At 33.8% G+C, this 22,915-nt stretch overlaps 1 protein-coding gene and 1 long non-coding RNA gene across 2 annotated transcripts; both read right to left on the bottom strand.

Annotated features, from left to right (window-relative positions):
- Positions 1-2,960: 2,960 nt before the first annotated feature.
- Positions 2,961-4,866, bottom strand: LOC113345365 (peroxidase 39-like). The gene is made up of 4 exons (XM_026589137.1): positions 4,617-4,866; positions 3,981-4,175; positions 3,515-3,680; positions 2,961-3,415 (listed from the first exon to the last, which is right to left on the bottom strand). The coding sequence occupies exons 1-4, from the start codon at positions 4,857-4,859 to the stop codon at positions 3,018-3,020; spliced, it is 1,002 nt and encodes a 333-aa protein (XP_026444922.1). The 5' UTR covers positions 4,860-4,866; the 3' UTR covers positions 2,961-3,017.
- An 11,327-nt stretch (positions 4,867-16,193) lies between these two features.
- LOC113345353 lies at positions 16,194-19,312 on the bottom strand. The gene is made up of 5 exons (XR_003358098.1): positions 19,118-19,312; positions 17,377-17,490; positions 17,222-17,287; positions 16,598-16,787; positions 16,194-16,501 (listed from the first exon to the last, which is right to left on the bottom strand). It is a non-coding gene; the product is annotated as an uncharacterized LOC113345353 (long non-coding RNA).
- Positions 19,313-22,915: the final 3,603 nt, after the last annotated feature.

The raw sequence follows: 22,915 nt of genomic DNA, 5'->3' as shown, positions 1-22,915 counted from the left end.
TACGAGACCAGACATTGCCTATGCTGTGAGTAGGTTAAGCAGGTATACTTGTAATCCAGGGCAGAAACATTGGGATGCACTTAATAGAGTGCTAAAGTACTTGAAGTACACAATGACCTTTTGTTTGAATTACGAAGGGTATCCGGCCGTCCTTGAGGGATTTTGCGATGCGAAGTGGATAGCAGACTCAGAGGAGTCTAAGCCTACGAGTGGATATGTATTCACTCTAGCAGGTGCGTTTGTATCTTGGAAGAGTTCCAAATAGACATGTATAGCTCGCTCAACTATGGAGTCGGAGTTTATTGCGTTAGATAAAGCAGGAGAGGAGGCCGAATGGCTAAGAAACTTTTTAGAAGATATTCTCTCTGGCATAGGCTTGTGCCAGCTATATCTATACATTGTGACAGCAAATCTGCAATAGGTAGAGCTAAGAATAGCTTCTACAATGGAAAGTCTATACATATGCGTAGAAGACATGATTCTAGGAAATTAATAATCTCCACAGGCGTTATTTCCGTAGATTGGACAAGGTCCAAGGAGAATATCGCGGACCTTTTGACGAAAGGTTTGCCCTAAGAGATAGTTAGTAAAGCATCGAAGGGGATGGGGCTTAGGCTCAAATAATTAAACTTGCCATGAAGGATACTCAACCTTGCTGACTGGAGATTCCAATAACAAGGTTTCAAATGAGACAACTAATTTATGGTGGGTAAAGGTAAACACTATCAGAGAATTTCATTCTCTGTCCCTTCCCTATGGTGTTGATGTGATAGTGTGACTGCATGTGGAGGATGACTCTTAATTAAGTCTTAATGAGTTCTATAGTTTCAATTTAATATTGAAGTGGGGTGTAGCAATAAACACTCTTGATGGAACTCACCTATTTGAATGAGGAAGTGGGTCGTTTCCAATGAGAATGGAGCCGATTCTCTAAAGCATTTTGAGAAACAGGATATGTCCAGGGCCAAGATGGACAAAACGGCACGAACTTAGCAACACTTGGAGGATATCATGCATGGATGTTATTAGAATTACACCAAACGCTAGCAGTTCAAGACATAGTTCACTGTCTAGCTAGTGGTTCCGGTAACTTCTCACTAAGCAAGGTTCAAGACCTCATGGACACCTTTGCCTAACTGGTATTTTCCGTACTCTGATTTTTCGTTTTTTACCGAGATTTCATTCATGTGGGGGATTGTTGGAGAAAATAAGTTATTTAATAAATGATTTTTTGGTCTTGGTGTGGTTTGATCTCATGAACTAAGGGTCTAAGGATACTCACTCATTTTTGAGTGAATGAAATGGAAACCTTTAGTCCCACATTGTGGAAAACTAAAGAGGTGCTCCACTATATTACCATGTTCTCATGGATATGTTGTAAAACAATGTGGGTCGAGCGTGGGGCGAAAAATACATGTTTCAACCCATGCCCATGCGCGTGTACCAAGCACCAAGTCCGTGTCTACTTGAAATTATTTTTTGCAAGTTTTTAACTTGATAAATAATTTATTTAAGAGTTTTATTTATGGAAAAAATTCTTTTTTTTTGTGTTTAATTGTTTTACAAGAAACAAAACTCGTTTTATAAGAAAAAACCTAAACCTAACTTGATTTGAAAGTTAATGTTCCTATAAATACAACTCGAAAATCTTTTTTCAAAACACACAAGCAGCGGCCATCTCTAGGTCTACTTTTCTTCATCTTCTTGCTTTTATTTTCGTGCGGCGTTTTACTTCCATCCCCGTTGCTGAGTTTAAGAGTGGGTAACTTGTATTGTGCTAATACAAGTTATATCGGGCAGTCTTATCTTGGACACATCTTCGCACGTTGGGGTTTAGCATTACTTTAGAGTATACTCGCAAACTAATGTGTTAAGGATAGTTTGTTGAACCTGTGATTCTGTCCTCATCAATTTGTTCGTGGTAGAGTTGTTTGATACGGTTCTTTATATTTATTGTTTGATACATCTGACGTTTCTTCTATTGTTGCAAGACTCCAACACTCCATTGCAGACCTCAAAAGATAGAGTGCCTATTAGAACGACAACTAATAATGTAGCAAGCAAATGAAAATTAGTGTTTGTTCTCATCGTCATTACTTAAAAACAATCGATCAAAGGAGTAAGATTTTTTTTTTTGGTGAATGATCCGATATATCAAGACATACAAGTATTCTCTTTTATATAAACATGATGATTATATATATAATGTACACATATAATTAATTAATCATCAATAATAGTAGTTGAGAATAATTGTTGGTTGAGTTCAGTTGAGTAAATATGATATACTTCCCTTAAATCATGGGAAATGATTCTCCATTTTAAAGCCCATGTTCTCTTATGCGAAATGCATAATGTTTTAAAGGATAGAAAATTTAAAGTCAACTCAATGAAGGATAGGTGAATGACATGATGAGTGACATTGATCAGAATCCATGCATCATGATGATATATGCATGAATATCAAGGTGCTATCTAGGTATGGATATATGTATATGATCTGGCGCCACCACTGCGCATGAAATATGCAGTAAGCTAGCCAAAAACAGAATGCAGTCTCCTCAATTAATCCATTCAAAAAAATAAAATAAAAATTTCATATGTATAAAGCAAGTAAAAAAAAGAATACATGCACATCTTGCAGATTATATTAATAAGTGCTGATTTTGTAAATGCCCTCTCTAATAGAATGATAGTAAATTATTTGGGAAGTGGATTGGATTGCTGGTTTCAACATCTGTTACGGGGGAAATTAAAGTCCACCATTATGTTGTGGTATTATAGTTTAGACATTTTTACTCATGTTCCAAGTGAATGAAAGGGAAAAAAAAAGAAATTAAAGGATGGCCTAGACGTAATGCATGCAATTGGCCAGCAGAGGGATCAACCAAGAATTAATAAGAATAGTTCAATTATTTCCATTTTTTTTAACATTAAAACATGATTATGATATTATGGAATCGCGTGCACATGAACTTTAAAGCTCGACGTACAGACTTAATTAGAGAACTCATCATTTAATTACGTAGGTGACAAGTCTTCCTAATCTCTCCTTGGTTTCCAGCGAGTACATCCATAGCTCCCATCTTCTTCATTGATTTAGCAAACTGTGCGAAAAATGCATCAGCATTTTGAAACTGGTTCACTAGCTTAGCTGAAAAAGGGTTTCCAACAAGTGATGCATCAGACTCAAATAAACCCCTCTTTTGAATAAGATTCTTATAGTAATGGGTGTCGAAAGAAAACGAGCTTCTAGGATCCATCTCTACTATATTTTTGCTGTTGGCAGAACAATGTGCTTTCACGGATTTTGCATAAGTCGGGTCGATAGATGGATCTGTATCACCTTTCCCTGTAAAGTTGAAGAGCCTTCTTGATATTACGTCGCAATGTGCAATTCCAACCGTATGTGCACCTGCATTGATCACGATGAAATTATAATTTCAACGGAACAAAATTGTGTTGAGAAAATTCGTACATATATCCCCATGGATCATAATGAAGTTCCATTTACCTGACAAAGCAACGAGATCAATAATATTGAGACCTTTATGAACAAAGAGCTGTAGAAGGGCACTGAAGTTTGATGAAGCAGAAGGTAAATTGGCTATCGCTTCAGATGCACGCGAAACCCTTCCATCTCTTCTCCCTAATGGTACCTTCCACATCTGTCTTCCGAACTGCAACAAACCATAACATGAATCTGAAACGGTTTTGTCTATGGTGCAAGCATTTGAGACATATTGAGAATATTTTCCTAAACAACATCTGTTTATTTATTTTTTTTGTCTTGGAACTACTAATAATTTATCTTGGAACCCATTTAATGGGCTCGTTAACCTTTTTACCATGAAACCCATTTAACTAGACTGGAGGGTGTATTTGAAAGTCTGCATTTTTTTTTGGTAAATCCAAAAAAGGTGACGGGTGAGTTGTATTTGAAAGTCGCAGCATATAATTTGACAACTAACAAAGCTTACCGGGGCTGAGATAGCATCACGGGCAACTAATGCAACGATATCTGCACAAGAAACAGTCTGCGGACAGGCCGCCTCAACTTGAGTTTTGATATCGTCGATAACATCGAATCCAAGTAAAGATAAATTAGGTTCAGCTTGTAACTCCACTTGCTGAGTTTTACTTGTTGGATCAAGCAATATTGATCCATCACATCCCTACAAGACCCAAACAAAAAAAAAAAAACACAAAATTGGTTAAAAAGGCCAAAATCAACAATTTCTGGATGAAATGGACAGTTAGATTTTGATATTGTTTAAATGGACAAAACTGTAAAAATAGGCAGGATGTAACCAGTTTCATCGTGTCCATTTTCAAATATTTTTTCTTATTTTTAATTTACACAGGATGTATCCAGTTTCATCCTTGCTATTTTTTAAATTTAAGCTAGGATGAATCCAGTTTCATCCTTGCTATTTTTTTTGGCCATTTCACCCAAACTATTTTTTACTCGTCCATTAGAACCGTGATTTAAAAATATTTGGACAAATAACCCATTTTCCGGAAATAAAAAGGAGAAAAAGTTAACTAGAGATGTATTGCAACTTACAACTTCAATACAGCCACAAGAAAAAAAAAAAAAAATTGTATGTACATACCCGTACAAAGCAGTCATGGTAATGCATTCTAAGTAGTAATGCACCTAAGAAAGGGTCAAATCCAGCATTGTCTTCGACAACAGTCTTTATGATTTGTTGAGCTTTGGGACAAGTTTTGTCATAAAACTTCAGCTTCAATGCTTTCCCATGCGGAGCTCCATCACAAACCTCAAAAGTCAAGGTGCCAATTAGAACAACAACTAACACTGTAGCAAACAAAAGAAAAGAAGTGTTTGTCTTCATAATACAATCGAAGAAGTTATAAGAATTTTGCTGGTTAGTGAATCAGATATATACAACAAACCAGCAGGAATTCTCTTTTGAGGAGACTGGTATCTCTAATACCATCATCAATAATTGAGAATAATTGTTGGTTGAGTTGAGAATAATAGTTGGTTGAGCATGAGTATATCCAGTTTATTCTACCTAGTAGCCCTAATTCTTGGGAATTTATTCTATCCAGTTTTGCCATATTCTCTCATTCATGCATGATTTTGTATGAATAGAAAAACTTAGAGTCAACGTAATGAAAGGATAGGTGAATGATATGACCACCATTGATCGGAATCCATGCATCATATACAGTTAAGAACCTTAAGGTTCTATGTAGGTATGGATATATGTATACGCCTGGCGTGTATATGATCTGGCGCCCCCAGTACTGCGCATCAAATTTAAATATGCAACCGCCAGAAAGGAAAAACCATTCTCCTGCGAATCAAATTTAAATATGAAACCGCGTACTGCGTACATAACATCCACTGCATGCGTATCGAATGAACAAATACATTTACTCATAAGTGAAATGTAATTCAAACTTCAGTTAGTTGACTAAATGAAAATTACATCTCAATTAATGAAAATTACATCTCAATTAATTTAGTTTTTCTTAGCAAAAAATAAAAAAAGACTAAATGAAAATTACATCTCAATTAATTGGCTATTTAATTATGAAAAATAGTTCTCCATGAACCATGCAAAAAAAAAAAAAACACAAAGTAAAAACATTTTTAGCCCCAGAATAACTTTCAAGAGAGAAATGGTGTACTCCCTTTGTTCCACTTTAGATGACGTTTTTGGAGTTTTCACGCAGATTAAGAAATGGAGAGTGATATGAAGATTTTCCATATATACCCTTAAGAAAAGTCTTCAAACATTAATTGCTACTAGGATATGAACCGTGCCGTCATTTATTCTCGGTGTTGCCGAATGATTGTTTCTTATCGTATTTCGACATAGGTCCTGTTAAATCTAGCTCCAGCGTTATTACATTGTGTCATTTTTCGTAGTGTTGTTAGAATTTACTTTTTTATATATGTATGGTAGACACGCTGCTCAAGACGTTGTTTTAATGATGATCTCTAATAAACAATCACCTATTTTGACTTAAATTTGTTCTTTTTTTAGTTGGTTGAAGCATACTTAAATTTGTTTTGAATGCATAATTTGAGACTAATAATTAACCAAAAACATATAAAGCTTATAATAGTGAAATTGTGGAATTTTACTTAAATATTTGTAAAATATGGAAACATCAAAATTGAACGACAACAACTTTTACATGATTGCTACTCATACTATTCCAATACCTTTACAAAGTTCTTTGAAACTTTGGAATATATGTTCTAAAAATTGTATACAGAGAGAAAAAGAATATAAGAGATGATGCATATGCTGGTGTTCATGTTCCCAAAATCCAACATGTGGCGGTTTCATACACACTTTTTCAATTTTTCCTATGCATACAAAAATATAGGATTAACATCCAACTTACTTCAGAAATCAAAGAGAATACATGTATGTGCACCATTTTGTACATAACCTTGAAAGGAACATTAATGCTTGATGACTACAGGAGGCCAAATTTAACCTATGTCTAACCAACTATTTAAGATAACCCATTCCATACCGAGAATGATTGCCGATATCTGTATAAGTGGATTGTTGTTAGGAAAATCTTTCATCGAGATCAACATGCCAACGATCAAAACGGAAAAAATTATTTACTAAAGCATGAGTTCCAATAGTTCACCTGTATAATTTGAGGAAAAATATCGGTTCCATATTATATTAAAAAGACATGAAATTTAATAGCTTATTTAAAAGAATAGTTTGAAGTGAGACTGCTGCAACGACCAAATGCAAGAGAAAGTAATTTTTTAATATAAGATGGTAGTGTTGTTGGTGTTCCAAACTTTCTCCAGTTGCATATCCATATTCATTATGAGATAGTGTTACCAATTAACTTTTATAAGGAAATATTGTGCCTAAGAAAATTCTTCATGACTATCGTACATGCTTTCTAATTTGTTAGAATATTAAAATAAATTACTCAACATAATTGATCTCAAACGACTAATCTATACGAAAGTGACACACTAACTCAACATGATCTTATCCCGATTGAATCATAGGCACTTGAGAATAAAAAAAGGGTAGGGAACTAAGTACGATATTGGAAAGAGATGTAAGATTTAGTTTTAGTCTCATTAAATAACACGACACATGCCACCATCCTTTTACCGTGAACATAAATCATCAAGCAACTGATTACTAATTTTATTCCCTGAAAAAATTGAATTTTTATTGAACCAACCGATGTTCGGCATGCACCACAATCCCAATTCGTAATATATGCTGCTATTGGACACTACCAACATATTTTTCATAAAATATTTTCTAGATTTTCCTTGTTCATAGAATTCCCAACAAACAGATTTCACAGACCGATATCGGTATAATTATAAGGTAACACACTAATAACACAAACTCTGACTTTCAGTTATCATGTAAAAACTGAAATATAGAGACTGTTGATAATTGATAATATCTTATTTCGAAGTACATGGATAAAGAGTTAAAAGAGCCAAATGATATGAGAAAACTTACAATTCTACAGCCTCCTTGTTCATGTCAACATCTGTAGACTTTCTGTCAAAACATTCACATAATTGATAATTTACATTTGCTCCTACCTCTGTGGTGTTATACCGAAGCTGATACACTTCCCCCACTCCCTTCCCCCATTAGGTGTCATGGTTCTTAGCCTTTGATCCCTGGATTGAGATTAACAGGAGGTCTCATTATTATTGGATTTAACCAATAGATGCTTGATACATAGGCGGGGAAAATAAGTGGGGGAAGGGAGCATGGTATTATATCATTTTCGGTGTTATACAAAACTGAGCTTAAAACTTATTGAGAATTGTACGAACTGAACATATAGTAGGTCCCTCGGAAAAAATACCGAACTTTTATACTTATCCGAGCTCAATTGGTATTAAGGGTCTAAAAGTAGCTTGCAGTGAGACCAACAGTACAGAAACGCGATTAAACCTTTCACCCGACCTTATATATATCGGGAAAACGAATCTGACCTTGCGCAAACCCCCTAAATAACATGTTAATAATAACGATATCCTATATTATACTTCGTGAACATTGCTACAATGGACTCTAGCAGTGCTAAATTCATCCGGAATACGTAACGAAAAGATTTTTACCAAACCTCAATGTACGAATCAAATACTGGTATTTACCTCGACAAAGAAAACCAACATGTGTCTCTTCTCCCTTGCTTTAAGTGGTATTTCATTTCCAAAAAAGTTCCGATGAACCTGCAAATTTAAAAAATTGAAATGATAATACAGCTAAATGCAAAGGCAAGATTTTAAAATATTTTATAAACTAACTTAAAATTCAGAAATTAATTAGACTGCTAACAGATCTAACTCAAGTAAGAAAAGCACTAAAATCATCACATACACACCAGAACAACAAATACAATAAATGAAAAACAGCCAAAAAACTCCAACTTATCAATATAACAAAAATGGACAAAAGATTGTAAAACCAAGAGTTCCAAAGTAAGACTAATTTATAAATGTTTGAAACTTCATTTTTGTTAAATCAAACTAAGAAAATCAAAGAACCTAATCGACGAATGGATCTACTCTATAATTATACACATTACAATATAATACCTTAAAATAATTTGTGCATTTGAATACAGAAAATGTCTATGTTTCGGTATTTGGTTCGTAGAATCAACTTCCATTTGCCCATATTCGAGGTCTACCGAAGGTGAAAATTTTTAGGTTAGCTAAAGTCGACAAGATTGCTATAAACACAAAAAGAAGTACGATGAACTAAAAGTTAATTCAGCTGGTAGTGCTCACGTATTAACACTTCAAGTGAGACTTAGAAATCATACCAAAAAGTAAATTTACAGGATTAAGAATAACATATAGAACTTGAAAAATAATCAACCTTTATAATTCTTGTGAAGAGGAAATGGGATCCAAAAAATCAAATTCAAACAAAACTTAATAATCTAAAATAAAATTAATTGGGGGAAAATAAAAATATTCACCATAAAAATTTAAAAATGAAATTCTAATTCAAAGAGCAGAGAGAAGTACAAACATTAAGTTGAAAACGCTGCAGCTACTGCGCTTTAATACCATTTGATGAATGTAAGCTAATTCAACTGGTAGTGCTCACGTATTAACACTTCAAGTGAGACTTGGAAATCATACCAAAAAGTAAATTTACAAGATTAAGAATAACATATAAAACTTGAAAATAATCAACCTTTATAATTCTTGTGAAGAGGAAGTGGGATGCACAAAATCAAATTCAAACAGAACTTAATAATTTAAAATAAAATTAATTGGGGAAAAATAAAAATATTCACCATACAAATTTAAAAATGAAATTCTAATTCAAAGAGCAGAGAGAAATACAAACATTAAGTTGAAAACGCTGCAGCTACTGTGCTTTAATACCATTTGATGAATCTAATGAGCGCTACATAAATTAACCCTAAAACCACAAAATAAAAAAAAATCTGAAACATTTCTCAATAACCCAGATTTAAAAACACCAATTGGATGAAAAGAAATTTTGATGAAAATTAATAAACTATAAAAAAGTATAAACTATAAGAGAAAAAATATAATAACTAACCGTGTTTTCAATATGCAGTGGATGATAAAGAAATCTTCTTTGATAGAAATATATTACACATTGGAGAAATTGAAATATTACGGGCATAAGAAGATCTTTTAATTATTTTTTTTGATGAAAAAAAAGACGATGAAGAAGATGAAACAACATAATCATTTTTTTTCTTCTGAAGCATGAATTAAGAGGGAGTTTAATTTATAATAAAAGAAACGGTTTCATATTGAACGTGAAGAATAACTCCAAATAAATGACATTGGGAAGGTGAAGTGGAGATTGAAATGTGGCTCGATCTGGACCCTTGGAAATGTAAATTGAAAATCTTAAAAGTAGTGTCTCAATCTCAACCCTTCTTTATATGCTAAAAATGTAAAATATATGCTCGATCTGAACCGTCCTTTATATGCCCGAAATGTAGATAACCGTCCATATGGAAAAAACCATTGTCCCTTATAATATATAGATTAGTGCATTAAAAAAACTTATAATTCGAAGAAAAAAAGTTAGGGTGTTATTGGTAGTTTTGTGGAAAAATATGAAAACTTTCAAGTATTGTGGAACAAAAAAAAAAATCCTAAAACATCATCTAAAATGGAATGGAGGGAGTATTTTTTTCAGGGAAAATGGTGGGTCCCTGCCATAGCCATGGAATCTAGAATGTTGGAATTTATTGTTTCATGTTAAATAGGCTGAAATCTAATTTTAAGAAGATTTTTTCTACCTGTCTTTATTTATATAGCATGTATCATCACAATTAAGTGCATACCTCTAATAGGGTCTTGTTAACTTGTATACCCGTATACAAACTGACAGGGATATATTTACCCTATTTTTACATGGGGAATGTAAAGCAGTTATTGGAATAATGTAACTTAATCCTCTTTATCAGTGAAGTTTAAATTCCATCAATACCCTTATGTTTTGTTAATAAGCAAAACAGAACTAGTGATAAAATACCAAGGTGACCAGATTTGGAGTATAAAAATCCCGTTCAAATGTTGGGATCCATTAAAACTCCATATTAAACAAAATAGATACAAAAACTCCAAATTTCAAAATTGATTTCATCAAATTCTTTGGGATTTTTTTGTGTTACTTTTATTTTTGGGGGTTTTTATGTTACTTTTGTTTTGATGGATTTTTTGTGGATGGATAGTGATACTTTTAGAATTATAACTCACCGACCGTAAGCAAAAACTAAATCACGTCCTTACCCACTTTAACTTGATTAACTTTCTTTTTTGTATTCACTTACCGCTAAATCTACTTAAACAGAGTTGAATCGACCAAATTTCAATTTCAATTGCAGCCAAACTGAGGGTAGTCAAGATCGAAATTTCCATCTGAGTGGTTTTTATTTAGGGGATGTAATACCTCCATGTTTTTAAAACTTGTATTGTTAATTATCAATTTATGATCAAAGTTAATTATTCCATATTTGATTGACTGTTTAAGCCACCATTTTTTTTCCTCCATGTTTGTCAATAATCTAGGATTTTCCATCGTTTGCACGAGACTTTCGTTCTGTGATGGAAACCACGGTACTAGATTTGGCCATTAATCAAGCAGACAAAGCCACAAAGGCATGAGATATAGTAGGAGGAGTAATAATAAAACTCGTAGAATTATGTACAAATATGATAGGATTTGATTTAAATGGAAAGAGTAATGTTACGGTATTAATTACTCATTAATTGATAAGTAAACTAATAGCTAAAATAGTGGAATCCAAATCATGCTTATCAAATCAGTTGATAAACCTCTGGGCTAATAATTGGCTGGATAATTGGTGCTCAGGGGGTATTTTAAAGAATAGATTTCCTGCAGCTTATAAAGCTTGCAATTCAAAATTGGCTTCTGTTAATCACATGGTGCATAATGGGAGCTTGTTGTGTAGTTCAAGAAGAAGATGTTGGAAAAAATTGGGTTTCACAAAGGATGAATGAATCAGAGAAGAAAGTGTTGCACTCCAAAACTTTCAAGGCTTGTATAAATTTCTTTTAGACAAATATTTCTACCCTCCCAATAACAATTGGCGATTACAACAGGTATGCGAAATATTGCCTTCAGGATACAATGAAAGCCCTGCAACGAAAACTGAATTCAAGGTTTGTACCCCTTGATTCAATCAAGAACACACAAAGAGATTTCTGATTTCTGATGATGCTTTTTGAAACAGAGAAAACAGATTGATTTTTCTTATATCTTAAACGAAACTGGGAGAAGCTATTTATAAAGGGTTTTGCACCTGTTGGGAATAGGTTTTTATTCGCCAACAGGTTTCTATTCACGAAACGTCAGGTTCCTTCATCAACAGACATCAATGGTGTCTTTTGGATTCGAAATTTTCGAACAGGCTTTTATCGGCCAAATAAAACCGTCAGTTCAAAAAATTCTTCCGGGGGCCTTGCCCCCTTGAAACCCCCACCAGGGGAGGTCTCCCCTGGACCCCCACGACCTGACCTGTCAGGTCGACCACAGCCTGGGGGGCGATGCCCCCCAGGACCCCCCTTTGGTTAGCGGCGTTGAAAATATTCCAACAGAAGATTCACTGGAGCAACTGGAGTGGGACTTGTTATGCAATGAGGTAGGACCAGTGCATGGTTTTAATGAAGAGGAAGATACAGTGGAAATCTTGGATGGGTTTTCAGTTAAAAAGGCTTATGAGATTCAAGTACATGATGATGAGCAAGTTGGTGATTTTAATTATTAGTATTTATGGAAGAAGGATATACCAGGTAAAGTAAGTTTTTTGTTGTGGGCTTATTTCCATCATTCTTTGCCAACTTTTACAGAACTGAGACATAGGTAAAGTAAGTTTTTTGTTGTGGGCTTATTTCCATCATTCTTTGCCAACTTTTACAGAACTGAGACATAGAGGAATGGTAATACAAAGTGAGAATTGTGTGTTTTGTCATACTGAAAGAGAGACAACTGATCATATGCTGCTTCATTGTGATTTTTCTTTTAAAGTTTGGTCTAAATTCATGGAGGAATTTAAAGTGAGTTGGATTGCTCCAAGTTCAGTTTGGAAGCAGTTTGAGTCTTGAAAAACAAATAATATGACAGGAAGGCGCAAGGAAATTTGGTGGAAGGTACACTATGCAATTCTATGGCATCTGTGGAAGGAGAGGAATTCAAGAGTCTTTGGAGGGAGAGCTAAGGATGTAGAGGAAATTTGTTTTGTAATTAGACAAATTATTGTCGTTGTCTGAAACTTCAACTTTTGAAGACATTCCTGTAGCTTCAATCTTGTTTAACTGGAACATAGTTTTGCACATGTGATGTATGTGTAAGACTGGTTCTTGGGTTGTAAATATTGTACAGTTTTTTTTCTTAATTCAACCTTTTTATTCAAAAAAAAAAAACTTCAGCGCTAATTATGGAAATTTTCCGGTATTTATTATAGTGGGTTGTTTATCGAAAATTTTCTCAAACTTTAAGTATATAAGTTGGAAATCAAGGTAATTAATTACTCCTTTAGTCTTTTTTAACCTCTATACCGGTATAAAGGTTAACATTTTCCACTCTAATACTGAGAATATGATAAAAGCTAAGTTTGGAAAAACAAATGAATATTTACGAAATTGATATTTAAGGGCAAAAATGTAATTGATATTTTTTCTAAAAAATATAAATACGAATTTCAATAAAATTTAAGACAATATGCAATTTCCAACGTAAGGAAATAAAATTTTAGGCTTCCTTAACTTGGATACCGGGATTAAAGTTAGGACCCATTCCTTAAACAATCATAGATGAGCATAAATGCATGCACTCCTCTGATACTGATTTTCTCATTCCGACCTCCATAATTGGTGGGTTGAGTTAACAATAGTTTCTCTTTTAAATTCTTTGTAGAATCTTATCCACGGAATAATTCATTTTCCATGGTTTTTTATCTCTTTTCTTTCCTCTATGTTTTCGTGGATAATGTTCAACTATAATGATATTTATGTCAAGAAATATGATAGAATCGGATGCTATCCAAGTAAAGGACGGTTGCAGAGTTGTTGCATAAGCCTACTTTTCAGGAAAGTATGTTACAAAGCAGATAGAAGTTCAGTAGATTTTCTTTCAATATTTCGTTTATTTAGGTCTCCTTGAAAGGTTTTTCTCGAAAGAGTTTTTTTAGGCTCAAGGTCGTCTTGTTTCATTATATTAGGAATAAGAATATGAGTTTAACTGGTCAATATAAAGCACTTGGCAGGTCTTAACGTGATACATAAATTTGAAGTCATTTGACTCATTATTTGTTCACTGCACACAAAATCATTTCCGCTGGCTGAGATAAACTCTATTTTTATCATTGGTATCAGAGCGATTTCTCTCCCTGTAGGACTAAAGATTTGCACAAAAAGAAAATTCATGGTACAATTAACAACTCAATTTATAACAAGGTGGCTACATCAAGCAATCGATTGGCTGAACAACTGGAGAAATTCTTGGAGAAAGACTCGGTATCAAACAGTGGAGTTCACAGTTTTCCCAAGAATGAAGAGAAAGTGATTCTATACAATTTGAAGGCACTGGTTCTGAAGGTTGGTTATATTGCTGAATTGAACTTTCAATTTTATGAAATACCTCTAAAAACCAGTGCAATTGGCATTACACTTATAAATATTCAATTGTTTAATGGAACAGAGTGTTCATCTATATGAGAGTTAGAAAATTCATACTCTTTTACAAAATCCATAACAATGTTTTTTAAACTGGTGGAACATTTAGTAGAGATTTCGTCTATGTCCATATAGTCAGATTGCCTCAAACACAGATTTATCAGGTCTTTCGCGTGTTTTCCTGCTCTGATACCAATTAAAAACGTGGGGGGTACCAAAATACACCACCAACTTTTTTTTAGGAAACTTGTATGGACTAAACTCGAATACAATTCCAAGATTTCAACTTAATGAATCTCAATCAAGGAATTATATGAAGAGCTTATATCTCTTTCTCTTACAATCAGAAAGTTTACAGAACCAAGTCCGTGAAATTGACTATGTGTGAGAGTACTTGGACGATGTCAAAAAATAATATTCAAGAATCAATCAACTCGTATTCAACAAACAAGGAAGGATATATCTACTTTTATTGATTTACGTACAACCTGTGATATTTCAATCATAAAAATAAACAATATAATGCGGAAAAAGAAATAACACAGACACCAGAAATTGTGTTAACAAGGAAACCGAAAATGCATAAAAACCCCGAGACCTAGTCCAAACTTGAACACCAAATTGTATTAAACCGCTACAGACACCAACCTACTACCAATTAAATTCATACTGGAATGTAGTTGAGATCGAATTAAACCCTCACAAAAATTCAGTTACAGTCGCGCTTCTTACTCTCTTGAATCCCAGCAGGACTCTGCGCAAATGATTCCCTTAGCTGGTGTCCTTTACAACCTAAGAGTTGCTTCAACTCAATACCAATCTGCCTCCCACAGATAAGCCTATATGTGTGATTTTATTTTTGATCGTAGATCAAGGTGAGAGGTCGATAGCAATAGACAGAGTCTAACTAACCTCAAAATCCGTACTTACGCTTCCCGAAGAGAATCCTAGATTATTATTCACCTCACAAGTATTAAACCTGTGGAATCACAAAGTCTGAGACGAAGAGAACTTTGAGATTTCTATCTATCTTGTTCGAGTGAGCAGCTCAACAATCAAACAAGATCAGGATACACTAACTATCAAGATAAAAGATAGTTAGACCTGGCTTCACGAATCCCTATGAAGTCTTTTTAGTCGCTAAACCCTTTAAGGGTTTTAGGAAGAGGACGACTCTAGTTTACAACTAGGATACATAAGAATAGTGTCGGGATTTAAAGTTCCCAGTTTTTTGAGGTTTACCTTATATAGACTTTCAAAGTATAGGTTACTTTAGGTTTAATCTAAGATAGATCTGGAACCAAGCAAACAATATCCACAGTTAGATGAATCTTTGGAACAATATCCACTAGTCCAGAAGGGGCTATAAATAACGGATGAATCATGTTACAAAACATGATTTATCACGGTTTTCATCTGTTGTTCGAACCGTTATTTATTTGGTGTGACTCTTTATAAATGACAAATTGAGAATGTTATTAAATACAACGAATAAAGTTTGTGATTTAAAATCACCTACAGAATCTGTTATTTAAGTATAACGGTTATTGTATGTGAATACAATGACGGTTGATGCACGCCATTAAAAAAGCACGGTTATAATATGTGAAATAAAATAACAGTTGACGTATGTCATTAAAAAAAGCACAGTTATTTTATGTTATTGTATGTATGTTAAATAAAATAATAATTCATATACGTTATAATTCGAGATATATTTTCATTAAAAAAAGTTTCAAATTCTAACTAGAATATTGTGTCACTTTTTAGCTAATGATTCAGATTTTAGTATTCAGTTTTGTGAATCTGAAATTCATTCAGACTTACATTTGGCGCACCAGAAATCAGTTCAGATTCAAAAAAATAAATTAGAACGTGAGACAAAATTGTAATTCCAAGCAGAATATGAAATTAACTTTATTAATTTCATTATTTTCTGAAAGAACATAGAATATTCAAATACAAATTGGAAGACATATCCTAGAAACCCCTACTTACATATTGAAAATTTAAAAAGTAAATAATTTACTGTCACTGCCGCCCTAACTTGATCGCTATCCTACCAGAGTCACGTAGGCCTTTGACCACCTAATAAACTCACCAATGGGAACATCCTGGAGTACATCATCATCTCCGTCACACAACATTGCACTTGGCTCAATGATTTCCACAAGCATGCAGTCGTGATCGTCATTAATCAGCAGCTTAGTATCACCACATGCAAGTGCAACCGACTTTTTCCCTCAAGTTCCTCAAACAACGAAGACCAAACGACGAAGGTGCTGCTAGGACCCCAATGTCCTGTATATGTAACAAGACAAATTCAGTTTAACATATATCATGATAACAGTATTATATACATCTGACTATAAATTATTAAAAGTTATTCGATGTCACCTGCTGATAAGAGCTATTAGAGATCCGATCATGTACTCCAGTGTGTTCTTCTGTCTTTCAGTATCCAGTTGTGCTTTGAAAGCTTTGTTTTTCTGCTTCTCTTCCTGCAACTTAGCCTTCATAAACTCAGAAGCAAGAAACTGAGATTTAGAATTGCGCGTATGTATCCCTTTCGATCAGCGCCAAATATCTAGCCATATATAAGAAGCAAATTCAAATTCATTGAAATTCAGGTAAACAATTAATGTCACACAAGGGCATTTTTTTAGACAACTGTACAGATGGAAAGTAACTGGTAATTCGCAACGAGGCAATAACAGTTTACACATAGAAGGAAACTTCAGTTATTAACAAATTTTTCCAATTGCAGTCTAGCACTTATGTCTTCAAGCATATAGTGGTGCTGGCTACTTGAAGCAATTACTACTAAAAGATAAAATAAGACAGTTCTACAGATGCAGAAGTAAAGTATTACAGTATGGCAATGTGATTGTAAGAGATTAAAAACAATAGCAAACCAAATCAGTCAGCATTACTATAAGTGAGAAACGTAATCACTATCACCATCCAATATGAAAATGCAAGAAGCAAAAAGATTCATGTGACAATAACTTCACCACTAACCTTGGTAACATCGTTGGTTCCCAAACACTTTTGTGCTGAAGGATCTTTATCATATGCCTCCAATGCCTACACATTAATAGAAGCTAACTAAAGTCAGAGACTAACTGATATCATCAATATCAATAAATAATATTACATAAAACGGGATAACTTACTAGTTTTGCAGGTGCCAGTGATTTAGAGGATGAGTGATTATCATCTGGCGTGACTTTATGTGTCTGCAGAAACACATCTGGCCTATATATCGTACCAGTGGGATTTTCCTTTTCCTGTGACAACATAATGCATCAAATACTTGCACAATTTTGCATCCAAAGACGACATCCTTGAGACAATAAAGAAGAGGTTTCTACTGACAAGATAAGTGCATAAAATTCCATTAGGTTCTTAGAATAATAATACATCAGCCACATATGTTAACTAAACACCACAGAACATTAGTAGATGCTACCCTTTTTATCTATACTTAGGCAGCTAATAGCAAATCAAAAGCATTTCAACATCTCAGTTTTAAACCGCTTGCTTTTGAAGAAAAAAAATTATTTTAGTATCTAACGTAGTCAAATATGCAATTGTATGGTCTGATGGTTCATGGTTTAGTACCCGTTTTCCATAGAAATCAATTGAGAGTATGCCAGTAAAGGCTAACAGAATGGGCAACCTTACAGAAGTATATTATGATTATTTTGGACAACGAGATGGGAGTATTTCTGATGGCAAGATATTGTTGTAAGATTTTGGTAACATGAAACATGAATCACTGAATCAACCGGAGCATTTCAGTTAAAGCTTACTGACACCAAGAAGCAAGCATTACTCATCCAAAAACATTTGGAACCTGAACAAGTGAATAATTGACAGACTCTAAAGCAAGCCTTTTAGAAGTATGGAAACCACGACAACATAGTTGGTGTTAATTTTACTGGTGCTAATTTTACTCATTTTGAGAGATGTTGTGTTCGCTTACTTTATAAATCACCCAACTATAAAATATGGATTGTGCAGATCGCAGAAACATTAATCACAAAAATTATGCACCAAAGAAAATAAAAGAAAAAGATGACACATAAAAAGAAAAGAAAAAAAGATCCATAGCATAAATTAACCTAATGTCTAAAACTATAACAAAGATAGTCTGATTTGAAAAGGGTTTCCACTTCATCTTATTTACGCATAGGAAAATAGGACAAAATTGATTGATGAATGTTCAAAGACAGAATGATGTACTAGCTCACAATCTACCGTTCCACCTAATCTACACACCTTGGACCAACAACTATTTGTGGTTTTACATTGAGTTTATTCTGTACTTAAATTAATGGGTGCACCTGGTTAGGAGGAATGGTATCTGAAACCATTCCGTAAACAACAAATTAATTAAGATAGTTAGCAGTAGTTCAAAATGAAACAAAACCATTATTACTCCTGCTATTCTCATTATCAAACAAAGACAATCTTGGGGCCGGGAACATCTCATAAGATGAACAAGTAGTAGTACCAATCCTAGTGTCTTACTACTATTACCATCTGTTATCACAAATACATCCGACTTATCCGTCTTAGCCAAATACATGAAATCTGTACCTAAGTTCAGATTCATTTAAAGATAGTCTGATTTGAAACCCTTTTTCAATCAAAAATATTAAGTTATTTAGATACAGACAAGCATATTTTTATATGTAATCGAATTTCAGATTCAATCAAAGATAATCTAATATGTAATCGATACATCTTTTCAATCAAACATAATCTAATTAGATTGTATTATTACAAAACTAGATCAATCCTATGTAACCCAATTTCAGATTTAATCAAAGAGTCTAATATAAACTCATGCATCTTTCAAATCAAAACTTATAAGTTATTTAGCTATAGATAAGCATATAAATGATATACCTTGGATGTTTTTGATCTCAGAACTGATATCCCCCAAAAAAGATGTATCTCTTAACATCTCTGAACTAATTTTAGGGTTGAATTTATAACTATTCTAAAACACCAAGCGGGAATAATCCTGCCCAAAATGATTTTCTTTTGATTTCATCCCTCCCAAACTGAAATTGCTAGGGTTCAAATCGGAAAAAAAATTGACCGAGATTATTACCGCTAGATGTTCTTCTCCCATTCCTTCTCAATATATTTTTTTTTACATCCAATTTTCATCCTACAGCGATGCCGAAATATTTTCGGAGTTGCAAACCAGAACTTCAATTAATAATCCCTATTTTTCTGCCAAAATATCAGCAGGGGAGAAATCTGCTACCTAAGAGCTTCTCCAATGGTCACGTGGTCAAATTCATATGTGGCATTGTGGGAAGACATCCTTTATCCTATATTTTAACAATTTTCCCTAAATATAAGGAATGGAAAAAATCTTTCTCCAACCCTATAGTATTTTGAACCTTTCTTTGCCAAGCTATAAATATTGATTTTTTTTTTTAATGAAAGAATTTTTTGACTCCCTCCATTATTTTAGCGGCATCATAAATCTGGTAAACAGAATTCCCTCCAAAAACTAGGTCATGAGTTATCTTGATTTGCCTATAAATAGATAAGAATATGCAAACCCTATTTCATCAGATTCAGTAGATTTAATTATCATCCAGTTTTCTTTATTCAGTCGCTTGATATAAATTAAGATAAAGAGAAAAGATTGGTGAGGTTCAATATTTTGTTTTCATGCCGTTCTTTTTTTTTTCCTTCAGATTCGGTAGATTTAATTATCATCCAGTTTTTCCCTTGGATGAGATGTAATCAACCTATATTGATTAAAGTTTTGTTACGTATTCAAAGTAACAAAGTTGTACATCTGAATATATTTTTCATAATATTTTTAGTTTTTAGTTTGTTTTCCTGGTTGATTTCTAATATCAGGGCTAATATCATGTTCTAGAGTAATCATATGGTTATTAAAAAATTATTATTTGATTGATATATTGGTTGTTTGTATGCTGGGGTTTGTCTGTACTATGCATGAATCTAATATTTCAATTTTTGGGCAGTTGTTGGTGAAGTATGTCAGACCCTATGTCGATCGAGTGTCAACAAGCAAACAAGGAAAATGAAAATATTCATGTTCCTCTAACTTCCCCCGATCCGGATACTGTGTTTGTAACCGCACAAACCCATTATCATCATTTCATTCAACAACCACAATTTCCTGTACAATACCCTCCTTTTGGTATGAATCAATTCAGTGGTCCGTTTTCATCGACTGTTGAACAACCATATGGGGTTGGGTATTCCTTCCAAAGTCATATAAATGCCCATTTCCCCCTTTCGAAACTCAGTCGTTAAGAACTTCAGTAACAAAAAAGAAAGGAAAAAGAAATAATCCTTCACCAATCCTTCACCAATCCAATCGTCCTCGTCGACTTTGGACGACAACTGAAGACATCGCGCTGACAAAGGCATATCTCTACGTCTCTGTCGATTCGAATGTAGGGAAAGATCAGACAAGTGAAAGAATGTGGAGTCGTATTTTGGTTGCTTGGAGGGAGAACATGGGAACTTATGATGAGTCTCGAAAAGCCAATGGCTTATCATGCCATTGGGGTCTGATCCAAGCTGTTGTAACTAAGTTTCATGCTGCATGTGAATCTATAGAGAGAGATCCCAAAAGTGGAGTCCCGATTGAGAACGTGGTAAGATATTCATTCTTTTTCTTTTATATTTTCTTTTATAATTTGCAGTTTTAAGATTATGCAAGAGGAAAGTATGTTATCAAGGTGTTTGCTAGGCATAACTCTTAAGTTTCTCCGTTGAAAATATGGCATGAAGATAAGAACACTAGCAAAGATAAACTCCAAAAAGCGCATGAACATAAGAATATTGCAGGCATACTGAGTAGTTTCCAGTCTACAATTGAAAAGAAACACTTGTTTAATCAACAAGAACTGGAACTGAAGAAAGAAAAGGATAAAAAAGACTATGAAATGATGGAGCTATTGATGAAAAAGGAATTGGAACTGAAAGAAAAGGCTCAATAATTGAAGGAAGAAGCTCAAAGGGAGAAACAAAAATTAGGGAAGCGAAAATAATGCGAGCGCATTATGACAACTGATCTTACTCCTCTTCAACCCGCCATACGGAGGGTTTATGAACAAATGCAGGCGAAAATAATAAAAGAACTGGAAGAGGAAGGTCTTTTGGGGGATGACTGGTTGATGCTTTAAATTTCAGTATGCAGGTGCTAGTTTAGTTATTTGTTTCCTTAGATTGAGTTAGTCTTAGGTTAGTATTTCTTTTAGTAAGTTGTTTTCTTGGATTGATTGAGTCTTAGCTTAGCATTCAATGATTTAGTATCTGCAGTAAGGTCACTATTTTGGTGATCCTTTACAGTCCATTTGGTGTCGAAACTTGATGTTTTCTATTAATCTTAAAAAAATTGAGTTTCATTAATCAATGCTTTCAATGTTATTTTTTATGTTGTTTTTGGTCTACAGTCAGCTGCAGATCCACAAGCGTAATCTAACGTATTTTGCTAAGCTGATTCATCTACATAAGTTCTGTTTACAAACCAATATTGCCGATGGATGAAAGTATCAAGAAGATTCTTGTACCAATGTGCCACCACAATCTTCATTGGACGCTACTTGAGTATAACTGCGAAAAAATGGTGTTCAACCACTACAATTCTTTTAAGGCTGAATGGGGAGGTATTTGTTATCCACACGCCTGCAAAATGGCAGATTACATGTACGTACCTATCAACGTGTACTTGCTGGAGAAGAACAAAGTAACAATGAAGAATGTAATAGTGAATGAATGTGAAGCACCTCAACAAGGGGGATCGCCAGACTGTCTACTATTTGTGATGCATTTTATGAAGATGATGTCAAAAAGAAAATATGTGGGAGTGCCTTTGGGAGATGATGAAGAAGTGCAAGCGAAGATTCGTAACAAAAGGGTCCCGTTAGCATGCAAATTGCTGAAAGCATCTCCACCAGAAATCAGTTGGCAGATGACACAAAAATAGTCTTACTTGCTAAAAGTAATCTAACAGTACATATCACTATTTACCTATTTTCTTTTCTTTTTATCTTGGTTTCATTTCATTTCATGAGTTCAAGAATGTTCAAAAACATATATCTAATATGTAGTGATTTTTAATTTGAATTTGGGTTTAACTTTAATGTAGTGATATTTCAATTGTGTTACTTAAACATGATTTTGTGTTGTTGATACGAGGGGGCGCTGCCCCCTCGACACCCGTGAAGATGGTGAAGCAGCTGGAAAACCAAAAGATGTTCTAAATAATCTTAGTGGAAGATGGTTAAACCACAAACCAGTACATATTTAATTGTTTTCTTGTTACAAACATCTAGTATGGTTACACTACAACCACTACATATCAGTATGTAGTGGTAGATACTAACACTACAATACTGACATGTAATTTCAGTATGTAAATACTTCACTACTGGTGATAGATACTGACATTTTGATAGACTTAACAACACATTTCATTATTCGAAAATAACTACAATAACTACATTTTGATAGACTTATAATGTTTCAAAAACCAAAAGATGTTCTAAGAAACAACAAAAACAGTATTTTCAATACACTTGTAATGTATGTACTGTAAATGAAATACTTATTAACCAAATTCAGTTGGTACTGACAAAATCAAAAATAAAAACGGTAGAATAGAACAAGGGCTAGAGGAAAGAATTGTGGAAAAGGAATCTG

The sequence above is a fragment of the Papaver somniferum genome, unplaced genomic scaffold (genome assembly GCF_003573695.1).
Source record: "Papaver somniferum cultivar HN1 unplaced genomic scaffold, ASM357369v1 unplaced-scaffold_81, whole genome shotgun sequence".
Lineage (NCBI taxonomy): Eukaryota > Viridiplantae > Streptophyta > Magnoliopsida > Ranunculales > Papaveraceae > Papaver > Papaver somniferum.
Note: the sequence above shows the minus strand (reverse complement) of the source record. Positions and strands in the feature narration are given on the sequence as shown.